General features: G+C 44.1%; 1 protein-coding gene across 1 annotated transcript; it reads right to left on the bottom strand.

Moving 5' to 3' along the window:
• Positions 1-611: 611 nt before the first annotated feature.
• SERTAD4 (SERTA domain containing 4) lies at positions 612-12,362 on the bottom strand. The gene is made up of 4 exons (XM_007481335.3): positions 11,860-12,362; positions 6,512-6,703; positions 5,027-5,142; positions 612-3,165 (listed from the first exon to the last, which is right to left on the bottom strand). The coding sequence occupies exons 2-4, from the start codon at positions 6,684-6,686 to the stop codon at positions 2,383-2,385; spliced, it is 1,074 nt and encodes a 357-aa protein (XP_007481397.1). The 5' UTR covers positions 6,687-6,703; positions 11,860-12,362; the 3' UTR covers positions 612-2,382.
• Positions 12,363-13,381: the final 1,019 nt, after the last annotated feature.

The following is a 13,381-nucleotide window of genomic DNA, read 5'->3' as shown; positions in this document are numbered from 1 at the left end:
CCAGTTTGTAAAGCTTTATATAAAGCCTATTGTTAAGAATGTGATTCTGGAAAATCAATAACCAAGCTTCCCTTTTTTTTTTTAAACCTTTGGTTAGACAGGGAAAGAAAAACACCCTTGATTACCCCTCCCCTTTTCATATTCAAATATCTTATTGTTAAATTCATAATAAACATGTTACATTTGACAGATCAAGTTTCAACTAACTTTCCCTCTCTTTAACAAATGATTATAAATCAGGCTTTAGTTTGTATTATAATTTTGTAAAAGGAAAAAAATGGGGAAAAATTACATATTATTTAAAATGCTAGATTTTTAACATTTTTCTAACGTCCACTTGTTATAAAGGAAACAGATAGCATGAGGAACTTAAAAGTTTCATACATTTTTTTAACAGATAAAGACTTTTCAAACAAACTAGAGTTACCTAAAAATACCACAAAAGTTTGCCGGGTAAGATACTGAGAACTCTGTACTACACCTTCTATAAAAGAAAATGTCTTTGGTCACTATCCACTATAACTCCTAGGCGTTGACAGTATTTTGGTGATGAGGAAGAAGAGGAAGAGAGAAATGTATATCCAATACCCATTAAAGATATAAAATCTTAATGAATTTTGGTAATTTTAATAAATATATACCAAGTAAAACCTCACTTGACTACAACACATTGGTATACAAGTATCTAATATCTAACATCAAATATTTTATCAAATATTGAAAATAAAGAACAGACATTACTAAACTATTCAGCTATAACACAAGAACATGTTTAAAAAATTGGTCCTTGTGGACAATTGTCCAAATGATGATCCTACTCATACACTGTATGAATGAGACCTATATTTAATAGTAATAGCAATAATTTTTTTAAAAAAGCTTTTATCTTGGAGAAATTGGGGAGGTGGAGAAAACATATTATTTCCATTATTTGATATGTGATTCCTGTGGAGCACTGTTTAAGAATGTCCCAAGTCAATCAAATAACCTTATAGATGAAAATATACTTCGGCTAGAAGATGGGTTAGGGATAGAAGAGGATGAAAGGGATTATTTTGGACACTTTTGAAAATGTACATGCTTAAATGATGAAAATGAAGAATTTTGACCAAATCTATTTTAACCATTGAAGATTCAAGTCCCATTTCTCCAAAATAACTTTTCAGAAACTAAAATCTTTACATTCAAGATAGAACCTTATTGATCGCCACATCATTTATTAACATTGTGCTTCTTAATTAACAGCAAAAGTCATATATAAAAAAACCACATGCTTTTTATAATCTAAAGGAGTGAAATTATGCAAAACAGATGAAAGTATAAAGCATGCCACTGATTCATGAACTTCATTATACAAAAAAAAAATAAAAACAAAAACAAAAAACAACAAACCCCAGCAACAGACTGTTGCCATAGAAATGCACAAGCAGCTAGTGCTGGTTTATAACAGATCTCTCTATTGTTTCCTTCATCCCTTTCTAAAAATGCCAAATCCCAAAGCAATTGGGCATCAAAAAAAAGGAAGAAGAGAGATGTCGAATAAAAAGTTGAACTCAATATTTCAAATGTAACAGTTTTCGAACAATATTGATCCACCCTGTGTGTGATTTTCTGTTTGTTAAATCCCTGCTGTAACTCTGATTTTATCCTTAATTTTCACCATGGCAAAAATTAAGATAAAGTAAGGCACCAAAAAACGCCCTGTATAACAACAGACCTCCAAAAACCTCTTTTACTCATCACAGGCAAGCTAGAGACTTGCAAGTGATTATACTCCACGTAGTTTGTTTTTATTATGGTTCCATAAACAGGTGTGTTTCATTATATTACATACCAATTTCTTCAGTCACCCAAGACCTGTTAAATGCCAAAATTTAACAGGGTCTGTTCCAGAGTGTGAAGCCAGCTCATCTGGGTTCACTAGATCCAGTCTTTAACTCAGAATAAATACTGTATCATATATAGGAAGCAGATAACCCTAGCTGGCAATATTGATGTGCTCACCAAATTAACTAGCTAATTAATTGGCAAACTGGATGAACTTTCTTAGTTCGAGACAGACTCCTTGCAAGGCAAGGGACGTATAAAAGGGCTCCTTATCCCCAACGTGATCTATTGGTCTCTTCTGTTACAAAACTAAGATATACTCGTAAGCAGTAATTCAACTGTCTTCTCTGTGAAATCTCCATATTTATAAGTAGCTCACTGATGCAGACTGTACAGATGTTTTATGCAATCTGCTCTCCAGGCATTAAAACTACACGACATGTTCATGGCATAATTGTATCAGTTGTACAAAACTATAAAATCCATTCAAAATAAAATTTATGATACCTAATTGATCATGCTGTGCATGCTTCAAAGTTACAGCAAAAAGATGGCTCATATTTTACTTCCTTTGCTGCAGCACAGTTTATTACTTGGTAAAGATTCCTTTTTCCTTAAAGATTTTTTCCAAGATTCACTTACATTGCTTTTTTCATGACACCCAGTCTCAAAATAATCATAAAATTTGCCTTTACATTCAAGAGCATGGTCGCCTCTCCCGGGTTCCCGGCCGAGGGTCAGGCCATCTCTCTCGGCTTCGTGACTCGCTTTCTCGTCGCTTAGTTTGGCCTTTTCCGGAACGCCAGGAGCCCTGGTGCTCGTGATGAAGATTTCATTGGCAGGTATCTGGTCGTCGCTTCTGTAAAGAGGGGCGCTGCTCAGGCCGTAATCCACCTGGTGGGAACAACTGGGCAAAGACATGGGGGGAGGAGAGGAGGAGGAGGAGGAGGAAGAGGAAGAAGAGGAGGAGGAAGAAGAGGGGGCAGCGGAGGAACCTCCCCCGTGAGCCCCAACAGAGAAGGGCAAGTTTAGGTAGTGACCGCCGCATTCCTGGTAGAAGCAGCAGGCGTGAAACTTCTCGCAGTCCTCCTTGGTCATGCGCAGCCGCTTGCGGTAAGGACAGTCTTGAGCCATGAACCACTCCTGGGCGGAGGCCCCGCTGAAGGAGCAGGCGGAAAAGCACCAGTTATTCTGCATGATAATTTCTCCGTGGATCCTTTTCATTAAGTTATTGATAAGCACAGATCTCCGGAGATAGACTTCGGGGTCGTCGATAAACTTGAGCTTTTCCAAGGACATGTAAAGGATGTGAGCTCGTTCCTCGAAAATGGAGATGGTCTGAAATCGGAGAGGAAGAAAAGGGGGAGAAGGTTGAGAAAGCGACCCTCGCCATCCCCGCCACCGAACGGGGCCTCCTCTCCGTGCAGTTTATCCCTTTGGGAATTTTCTGCCCTTTCCCCCACAATCCCCAATACGCTGCCCTCCCCCCCCCCCCCCCCCCCCGCAGCCTCTGTTCAGCCTTCATCAGACACACCATGACAAGACATGTGGGGATGACCAACCTCTCTCCCTCCAAACAAACCTCACCAGGGAGGGAAATTCAGGTCTCTCGCTACTCCCGAGGTTCAGTCATTGGGGACAAGGATGAAGATGCCGCTAATAAGGCACACTTTAAAGATACTTTAACCCCAAACTTCCAGGAAGCCTCTGAACCTCAGGCCAGTCAGTGGGGGGCTAAGATTCCAGCTTTAACCTCGCTCCTCTTTTTAATTCTTTCTGTCTCACGCACGGGCGATGGGATGGCAATCCTCTAGAAGGTCGAAGATCAGATTGGATTGGATCTGCCACCTCAAGGGCCAAAGTAGCCCCCCACTATCATGGGGCCTGGGGAGCAGTCAAGGAGAGGCTGGATTCCTAACCTTCCACTACCTGAGAATAGAGGAATGGCCTGCCAACTCCAAGAGGGAGACAGACAATCTAGACCTTAACTTTGGAAAACTTAAGTGGAAATTTGTTATTATATGTAAATGGTAAAAAATGAAATTAAATCATCTAAGAATCAATGTAAATTCAGAAAAAAACAAAAATGTTGTTAGCATCCCAAATGAGAAAACAAAATGGCTTAACTTGCTCTCACATTCCTATGGGGAAGTCTTTCAGTTCATAAGAAGCAGACTCATAGGTTAACATGATAATCCATGAACAAAGTCAGTCTACACTATCCAAGAGCTATGAAGATATGTATATATGTATGTGTGTATATATGTATACACACACACACACACACAACACCATTCTTCATGAATGGCAAAAATAAAATATCAAAACATCAAAAAAATCATTAATGGCAAAAATAAAATATCAAAATTTGGGGAAGGAATTAAAAAAAAAAATTAATTAATTTAGAATATTCTTCCATGGTGACATGATTCATGTTCTCCCTCTCCCTGAGTTGATGAGCAATTCCATTGGGTTATACATGTATCATTGTTCAAAACCTATTTCCATATTATTAATATTTACAAAAGAGTGATCATTTAAAGTAAAAATCCAGGGGAGAAACTGAATTTATAAACTCCTCTACCTTTCAGGCAGTGATACTCTTGGTATCACTACTTCTGATGAACTTGGTAGACATTTTAAGAGAAAGTAAGAATGATCTCTAAATGATTAGATTGCTAGCTTCATGATAGTAAGTCCTTTACAAAATCTTTTCCCCCCATCCTACTATCAAAATAAATGAATAAATTCTATCACACTCTCTAGTCTCTCTCTCTGGCTTGGGCATCCGTTCAGGAACACCTGTCCTATATATCTAGACACATGTGTCATTAGCATTGATCACAATGGTTGCCACAGGCAGATCAAGATTCAAATAGGTTTGGATGTTTATCCTATGAAAGTCTGAACAGTAAACCCAACGGATAGTTTGATATCAAAATAACAAAACCAGAAAAATGCTCATTCCTTAAGATGATTTTAAATGAAAGGAGTCCTCACCCCTTTATTTCTTCAATCAACCCTGAAAATACAACATTCCCCTAAAAGTAACAATTAACGTGGCCTAGACTCAGATCTGGCTCATTTTCATTGCTTGGGTGGAAGGAACAATTTAATTTCTGGAACTGCATCAAGTGACTGTTTCTAAGTATCTTAAACTCTTAATAAAAATGACTATTAAAAAACAACAACAACATACTTTATGGTTACAGCTGCTGAGTGGTGGGTGAAAATCCTCTTCTTCCACATACTTCCTCTTAAAGTATGTGATCTTGGATGTTGTTATAGGATTTGAAATTCCCCTGTAATGTGATCCTGTGGTAATAAATCAGATATGACAAATGACATGCGGTTTGCCAGAGGTTCTCCAAACAAAATACTTTCATTTCCTTTCCTACTACAGGATAACTCTGCTACATTATTTGTCTGTACATGTGGTGATTAAAAATAAACATTTGTCATAATAGTAACTATCTCTCTAAATCCTACGCCCCACGTCTTTCTCTAAGTCAGTTTCAGAGAAATGGTTTGCTTCAGCATTGCTGGGACACTCGCCTTAATATTTTCATCTGGAAAATTTTCACTCTCTATTTACAAGCAAACAACAGAAGTAATTGGTGGAAAGAATCCAAAAGCTCTGAGTTAGAGTAGTTTTATTATTAAAACACTTAATAAAACCCATGCACCTATTCATGTGGTAACACAACACAAACACATCTATTATATCTGTGTATATACATGTACACACTCTATAGCTAGCAATCTCATTCTCTTAGTCCTCAGCTGAACAAGGCCACAGAACCTACCCTAAAACAGTAATACAACTATTATTTAAATATAATGGTTACCATTCCTAGACTATTAGTGGCACTCAGCATGAAAACATATCTCTAAGTATGTGTTAATGCAACTTTGCATTCTAGAAGCCAAAATTTCAGTTTCCTTATATAAAAGGCTCAGTTAGCACATGTCTATGGATTTAGACAAAATAGGAACAAAAATATTTTTATTCCAAAACTTCACCATTTTGGTACCTTTTTAGCAATTCATGGTTTTATTAAGACTGTCTTACACGTCATATTTTATACAATAATTTATGTTTCATTATAACTCGAAGGAATTCACCTTTTAATAAGAGCAGAAGAGATGGTCATAAGCAGGAGAAACAAATTGCTCATTTTGTGGGCTTCAAAAAAATGCCCTAACCTTTTTAAAGCCAATTGTGTGCTTGGCATCAAAGAAATAGCTCAGAGCTCCTAGCCAAAAGTACCATTTCTTTTTATTTCATTGGATAAGGATTTCATTGTCAAGCCCACCACGGGCTCCTGTAGCTCTAAGAAAACCATATGCTTTCACAGAGGGTGAAATTAAAACCAAAACGTTGCCCCAGGTTTTTTCCAGGTTAGGTATTTTAATGTTAATTTTAAAAAACAACAACAGAACCAGATGCAAGACTTCTACAAGCCAGAGTAGTAGTCCATGTAGATACAGTTGGGGATGTAATTAAACACTACCTTCATTCTTTCTCACTAAAGATCTGGGCTTGCCTATTACAGTCAATATCTGCAGCCCTTCAGGAGAATCCCAGTAGCATCCTCAGTTCTTTCCTTTCCCAGCTGGGGCTTCCCAGCCCCTCCCCCCCTTCAGTGTGGGGCAGGTGAGGACGGAGAGGGAGGGACAGTACCTGCCAGGGAGTGGCAAGCCCCTCTGTCCCCCTGTGGGGGAGCTGGGAGAGGACTCGAGGGGCTGGAGTGGCTGTAGCAGTCGGATTCCCATAGTGTCTGGTACTCAGCAATTTCGGCAGCTCCTTCCGAAACAATAGGATCACAGAATCTATTCATGGACAGAACCAGAGTCATCTCTGACAACCTTAAATCTGGAAAAAGAAAAACAGCCTTAATCAAGATCAAGCTAGAGGCTCTGCCAGGCATTTCCATTCCTTAGCAGCAGGGAGACTGGAACTTCGAGGTTTTCCTTCAGCCTCTTAAATATTTTCCATTCCAAAAAGAGGAGGAGAGCCTGGAGCCAAACTCTCTTCTGAAGCTCAGTCTCCCGTTCAGCAATCTGCATTTCATGGGCGGATCTTTAAAACCCCATTTCTTATTGTTCTCCAGATTCCCTTCAGCCCTCTCTCAGAGCAGCCTGGCCTCCTCAAGACCTTCCCACAGAAAACTCACCCACTAACAAGCCAAAAGCCCTGCATTTTCTTTCTTTTAATGATGGAAAATCAATTTTCTAGACAGTCCCTAGAGGTTTTCCTTTGATGAAATCCGTTAATCAATCAATCAAAAAAAAAAACCAACAACAACCAAAAAAAGCCCCTAGTACAATACCAACTGATGCTCACAGGTCTACAATCAGTTCAGCTGTTTTCCACCCTCTCCTTGAATTTCCAGAAACGCTGCTTTCTCTATAACACTGTGGGGTGTCCCCCTCCCCTGTCTTATCCCAAAATGAAGCAGACAGAGACACTTGGTAGTTGTTTCCACTAGCCCTGATCGGACTGAACTGGATCTGCCTCCAGTCAAAACACTGTGAGATTAAGACAGAAAATTGGCTCCAGTTTCAAGCCGTGAGTTGCAATCCCATAGGAGCCAAGCACAACATCAACTGAGCAGGCAGAATATTAAACAGGAGCCAGGGCTTCAGGGCCAGAGGCAGCTTACAACTTCTCACATTGCAAAACCTAGGCACAAGAAGGAAACTTTCCGAAAAGTCTTCTTCATCAGTGGTCTTTTTTCTAGCTCAGAAACAAAGAAAGTCATCACAGGGACTTTTCACCTCATCCCCAACCCCTCTCTTTCTCTCTCGGTCTGTCTCTCTCCTCCATAATTCAAAAAGTCCCCACAATTTCCCTAAGGAGAAGGAAATGGTAAACCATTCCGAAGAATTCTGCCAAGAAAACTGCGTGGACAGGATTGGTGTGCTACGGTTAAAGGGGGTCACCATGAGTGGGGCACAAGAAAACAAGGATTTCTCTACTCCATTCTTGAATCGGTTTGGAGGAGGGAAGAAGGTTGATACCTCCCAAAGGTGAAAGGGCCTTGGAAAAGAAAATAAAGTTTCCACAATGAAACTCTATTATTAGCTACTTAGAAGTAGAACCCAGAGCACCAAAATAAGGTATTGCTAAGTCTCAAGTAGGGCAAATCACAGATCTCCAGCAGTGGTTGCATTATTCAAATTTGTACAGTGTATTTCCACTGGGCTGGAACCAGTATATTTTACATAATTTTACCAATTCACACTGAATTTTGGGATGCAATGAACCACTTTATGAGAACTCATTCTTCGCACTAATTGGGACCTCCTCACCATCTTGTCTCAGCAGTTATGTCAGCTGCTTGATTTCAAAGGAGCCAAAGCATCTCCCATCTCAGGACCCAGTTTAAAGGACTGTCAAAGGGAAGGATGACAAGCCTATGTTCCTTTTAATGCTGGCTGTCTTTCATAACTTTCACATAGATCTAGGAGAGGTCCGATTTATCTTTCCCTCTTCAAATGTTGCAATCTGGAATGCTTTCAGGAAAGGGAGACATCTACAGAAAGATGACTGCCTCATTCCACATTCTCCTCTATCTCAATGTTCTCTGGAGGTCCTCTTTAAGATCAAGAAAAGAGGATCAAAAGAAAGAGATCAATTAGAATCACATTGTGGTTTTTGAACCTCAAAGCACTTGACCCATGCCATGGCTAACTTCACACCCTGTTATTTCTCAGACTCAATCTATTCTGGGGATAGAGCAAAGGTAAGAAGTTTAGGGGGCTTCCTGGGGTCATTTCAGGTGGGGAGGCAGGCCATGGTCCTGAGCTGGACTCTGAGATCCTCCATGTTTCTAAAGAAGCTATAAGGAAGGATCAGGGGAGCTCACTGATCATGTTTCCATTGAAAAAGATAAAGTGATGCTCTGAAAGAAGGAGGTGGTGGCACGTGCCATTTCTTTCACCACTTGACAGTCATCAGCAAAAAAAAAAAAAAAATTGGTCTGAAGGGACTGAACAAAACGATTCACCCCATTTCCCCTCCCAACTCAGCACCCTGTGTCTGTGTCAACTCTCAAAATGACAACGTCCCTGGGAGAGATAGAGCTGTACTACTTTCTTATTAATCAGTACTAATAGACAACCAGATGAGGTTCAGTAGGACCAAAGAGATGACAGTCTTTCACCAGTCAGCAGATTTCTCTCCCGCACTGACTGCAGCAATGTTTTCCATTCTATTTCTCTTTCCAATGGATTCAGAGGACCAGATCTACATATACTTGCTTAAATAATACATACAATCTAGAGACAAAGGTTGCAGGCATAAGTTCCAATTTTCAAGCTGTTTTAGCAGTTATTTGGTTTATTAAAATGAGACTATGGTTGCTCCTTGTTTTGGTAGAAAAGGATATCTCAGTATTTTGACTTAATAGCATTGTATTTGTCACTGGATTTTGACTGGAGCTTCTTGGTATAAGTGTTTTTGATTTTTTTTTAAAGCTTTAATTTCAACAAGTTTTCTATTTTGAAGTAGAAACCAAGTATACACTGAGGGAACTAAGTCTTACAAATGGTTTTTCACAGTTCTGTGAAAACAGACAAAAACAAGAGGTTTGGGTTCTTTTTTGGGGGGACAGAGGGAGCAGGAAGATGGAGAAGAAATTTGGCAGTTACTAAATCTTGATAGTTAATGTTTCACTTTTACTATTGAATTAACAAATTAATGGAAGCAAAGTTATTTAATTGTTATGAAGGACTACTATTTGCATAAGTCAGTTCCTGGCAATAAGTACCAATGGTTCACACCCCTCCATTCAAAATATCACTGACTAAAATAACACTTGGAGGAATGAGATTTATATTTTAACCCTTCAATTGGATTCAGAGAATTAAATCTTCTGTAGATGCTATTACTAAATAAAACCATAAAGGTTGACCTTAAAAAGAGAGGGGAGCCAGAGGTTTAAAAGGATGTTAGAGTGGGATGACACCTACTGGCATCCCCAGAAAGTTTAGGGTTAGCATGTCAAATGCTGGTAGCAGACATTCATAGCAGGTACCATCCATTGCCACCTCTTCCCTTTTTCCAGGTAACCTGGGATTCTTTCCTTAGAGCCATTATGTTAATTGGAGTACACTGACAACCCCACAGTAAAACAGCATCTTTAGCCTAATGATACCTTGAAATCGAGAAGGAACCTCACCATGGATTTTAGCATAACCCTGAAAACCAGAGGAAATTCAATTAAGAAACCTAATTAAAAAAACCGTTATTAGTCTGATTCCATTCCTCGAAAGCAAGGAAATAAAAAGCTGAGGCTTTCCATTCACTTTTAGCTCTGCAGTTCTGTCTTGTTCAGGAGGGTGACTGTAGAGGTCGGCAGACCCACGTCAATGCTGTGGCAAAAGCAAAGAGAAAGAGAAGGAACAACACATTTCGCCTCTCAAAACACAACCACTTTGCTACCCCTTGGTCCAGTGGGCATAAGATCACTGTGGCCCCGGGCGAGAAGAGGCAAAAGGGCTGGCAGCTCTCTGGGGCTTTGCCAAGGATAATGAGAGGCTGAAGGAAGGGGGTTTGAGGAAGTGGGGAACAAGTGGCTGCTGCCAGGATCTCCCTGCCCAGGCAGGGCGATCCATCTCTTTCTGAAGGACTCTGAAGGGGAGAGGCCAGCACCTAGGCGGGACTGGTGCCCCTCTCTTCCCTTGTGGCAGCCTCGGCAGCACAGTAACGGAGTATGCGCCCACTGTCAATGTCATAGTAAATTAGCAGCTCTCCGGGGTTAATGAGCAATGCCTTTTTCTAGTCTGTCCCTTGGAGAAAGTAAACAAAACCAGAAGTGTTTGGGAACAAAGAGCAAGTTGTCTTTCCATGGTGTCGTATGCTCCTTTCTCTAAAGAATGAGAGCTATTATTACACACACACACACACACACACACACACTCACACACACACACACTCACTCACTCATACTCTCTCTTTTAAAACAAGTTTCCTTCTAAGGGAAATAAACACCAAAGGTAGGATTCCAAGGAAATGACTCATGGATATTGGCAGTGGCGCAGCCTCGGCCGGCCCGAGCTCCAGCCTGCAGCAGATGCCGAGCTCTCCCTCCCACCCTTCGGTGCCAAACCCATTCTAAGCCCCGGGAGATGGATGCGGGGTGACTCTCCCAGGCTCTCCCGCCCCATGGCCTCAGCAGCCGCGGGTTGGCGGGCGGGTCTCTGCCGGTGACCGCCTCCCCGCAGCAGCACCCGCTGCGGGCCGGGCAGTCGGGAAAGTTGCTAAGGCCTGGGAGGAGGAGGAGGGAGGAAGGGAGGAGAGGCGGAGGCGTGGACCAGGCGGGCAGCAGCCCGAGCCCCGCCACAGAGGTGAGCTGAGGACAGAGCCGCCGCCGCCGCTGCCTCCCGCCAAGCCCGCAGCTCAGCTCGGTGGCGCGGGGAGGAGAGAGCGGGGGTGGAGGTGGCTGGGGGACAGGAGGTGCCATTTAGTGCATTTCTTTTTTTCTTGCAAAGGCGCGCTCCTGCCTGCCGCCTACACTCCTCCCCTCCTCCCCCTCCGCCGCGCTGCGCAGGGGGAAGGGAAAGCAGCAGGCTAGGGGCCCCGGGGGGTCCTCTAGCCCGTCTGCAGCCAGATGCGGGGGAGGGGGGCGCTGGCGAGGCCGCGCGGCTGCTGCTGCAGGAGGAAACAGCGGCTAGAAGGGGCTCCCGCCGGAGTCGGGCAAGCAGCGGCGCGCGCCAGCCCCAGGGAAGGCAGAACCCGCGCTTCTTCCCTCCCAGAGCACCCCCTCCCTCCCAGGTCGCCCGCGCGCGCACAACCCCGCCGCCGCGGGAAAGGCCGACTGGTATTGTGTGGGTGCGCGCGCTCCTGTGCCCATGGAGAGCACCCCCCCATATATACACAAACACAGAATACACACACCCCTCCCTCTGCGAGCGGTCAGCCGCACCCGGGCTCTGGTGCGATTCCTCCATGTACCCCCAAACCTTAGGCCAACGGCCACCTTAGGGAGCCCCCAGCACGCCCCCCAATCCCGAGTCAGTTCTTACCGTGGGGTCAGCCGGGAGGTAGCGGCGGCTGTGGGTGCTGCTGCTTCTCCTCCTCTTCTCCACCTCGTTGGTTGTAGCAGTAGCAGCAGCTGCAGGCGGGCGCCCCAAGACACCGTGTCCCCCTGGCCCACACCGCAAGCCTCTGCCCCAAGGATCCCGGGCAGCCCCGCGGAGCTCGGTTCGACTAGTCCCGCGGCCCGGCGCAAGGAGGTCGGCGGCTGGCGCTGCCCGGCAGGTCCCGCTGCCCGCGTCTGAGCCGCCGCCGCCGCTCCTCCAGACGGTTATGATAATGAGCGGCTCAGTCTAGCGAGGAGCGTGTGAAACCCGTCAATCCTGTTTCCCATTTCCCCGTGGGTTTCCGAGGAGAGGTTTTCAGGATGCCCCCAGGGTTAGAGAGCGAGCATGACAAGCGCGCCTTCCTCGCCCCCTCCCTCTTCCTCCTCCTCCTCCTCCACCTCCTCCTGTAGCCGCCGCCGCTCTTCAGGCTGCACACGGGGCGCCTTCCCTTCCCCCTCTCACCCCCACCCCTGCCCGCCCCCTGCCTCCTTCCCTCGCTCCCCCCCGCCTCTTGCTCCCCCCCGCCTCCCGCTCCGGCTCCCGCCGCCGCCGCCGCCGGGGCCCGGGGACGCGCGGGCTCTGTTCCAGCCCGCAGCGCCGCCGAGGCCCGCCGACCCCGCGCGCTCCCAGGCTCCCGCCCTAGCCCCGGGGGCTCGACTCCGGCTGGGATAATGCAATCCCGCTGCATCCTTCCGAGATGCCCTTTTTTTGGGGGGGGAGTAGGGGGTATATTTCTGCGGCGTTTTTTTTTTTTAAATCTGTGCCTTTCCCACCCTTTGCAAGACTTTCCTCTCCTTTGCCACGGCAAGGGGAGATGAGAAACAGATGTCTTGCAGGGGTAAGCAGTTATATTTTTTTCCGTCGTCTTCTCCCTAGCCTTCCTCTACCCCCAGCTGCATATGCATAAAATAGCACTCGTGGTCCTGCTGCAACTTGAATTGGCATCTTCTCTCGTCAGGGTGGGGAACTGAAAAAAGACTCCAGAAAAAAAGAAAGAAAAAAAGAAAGAAAAACGTAACCCAAGCCCCAGAATCACCGTATTTTGCAAAGTTATTTTATCCTTAAAAGGGCCCAAGTGGTGTTTGTTTTTGAAACATTAAATCCATAACTTCTGCCAAGGGACTCCCTCCCTAGTCGGGATGGGTCATTTCAGGTGTAATGGAGGCATAACATAGCCTTTGCAGGTAGAGACAACCTAACGAAATTGCACCTGCACAAATGTGTTACAAAGACTATAATGTTTGTTTACTGCTACTGTGCCAGATGTGCTAAATATAACACTTCTTTAAAGCAGTGATCCTCAGCCTGTGAAAACCAAACCTCTTACTGCCTGGCACCCTAGGAATCCGGGAGACACATCCACTGAAAATCAGGGAGGAAAAGAACTAGATCAAGGATGGGGATTAGCATTTGCAAATTGAACTCTATCTAATTTGCATGTTTATTTCTTAGAATTGTAATTAAA

This window comes from Monodelphis domestica, chromosome 2 (genome assembly GCF_027887165.1).
Source record: "Monodelphis domestica isolate mMonDom1 chromosome 2, mMonDom1.pri, whole genome shotgun sequence".
In the NCBI taxonomy this organism is placed as follows: Eukaryota; Metazoa; Chordata; class Mammalia; order Didelphimorphia; family Didelphidae; genus Monodelphis; species Monodelphis domestica.
This window is presented reverse-complemented; position numbering and strand designations above follow the sequence as displayed.

Bases quoted from the DNA above. Each gene is read 5' to 3' on its own strand.
- SERTAD4 (XM_007481335.3), bottom strand. From the start codon at position 6,686: ATGACTCTGGTTCTGTCCATGAATAGATTCTGTGATCCTATTGTTTCG. The intron at 5,143-6,511 runs GTACTGTCCCTC...TTATTACCACAG, and splicing joins GGCTTGCCACTCCCTGGCAG to GATCACATTACAGGGGAATT. The intron at 3,166-5,026 runs GTATGTTGTTGT...CTCCGATTTCAG, and splicing joins TCAGCAGCTGTAACCATAAA to ACCATCTCCATTTTCGAGGA.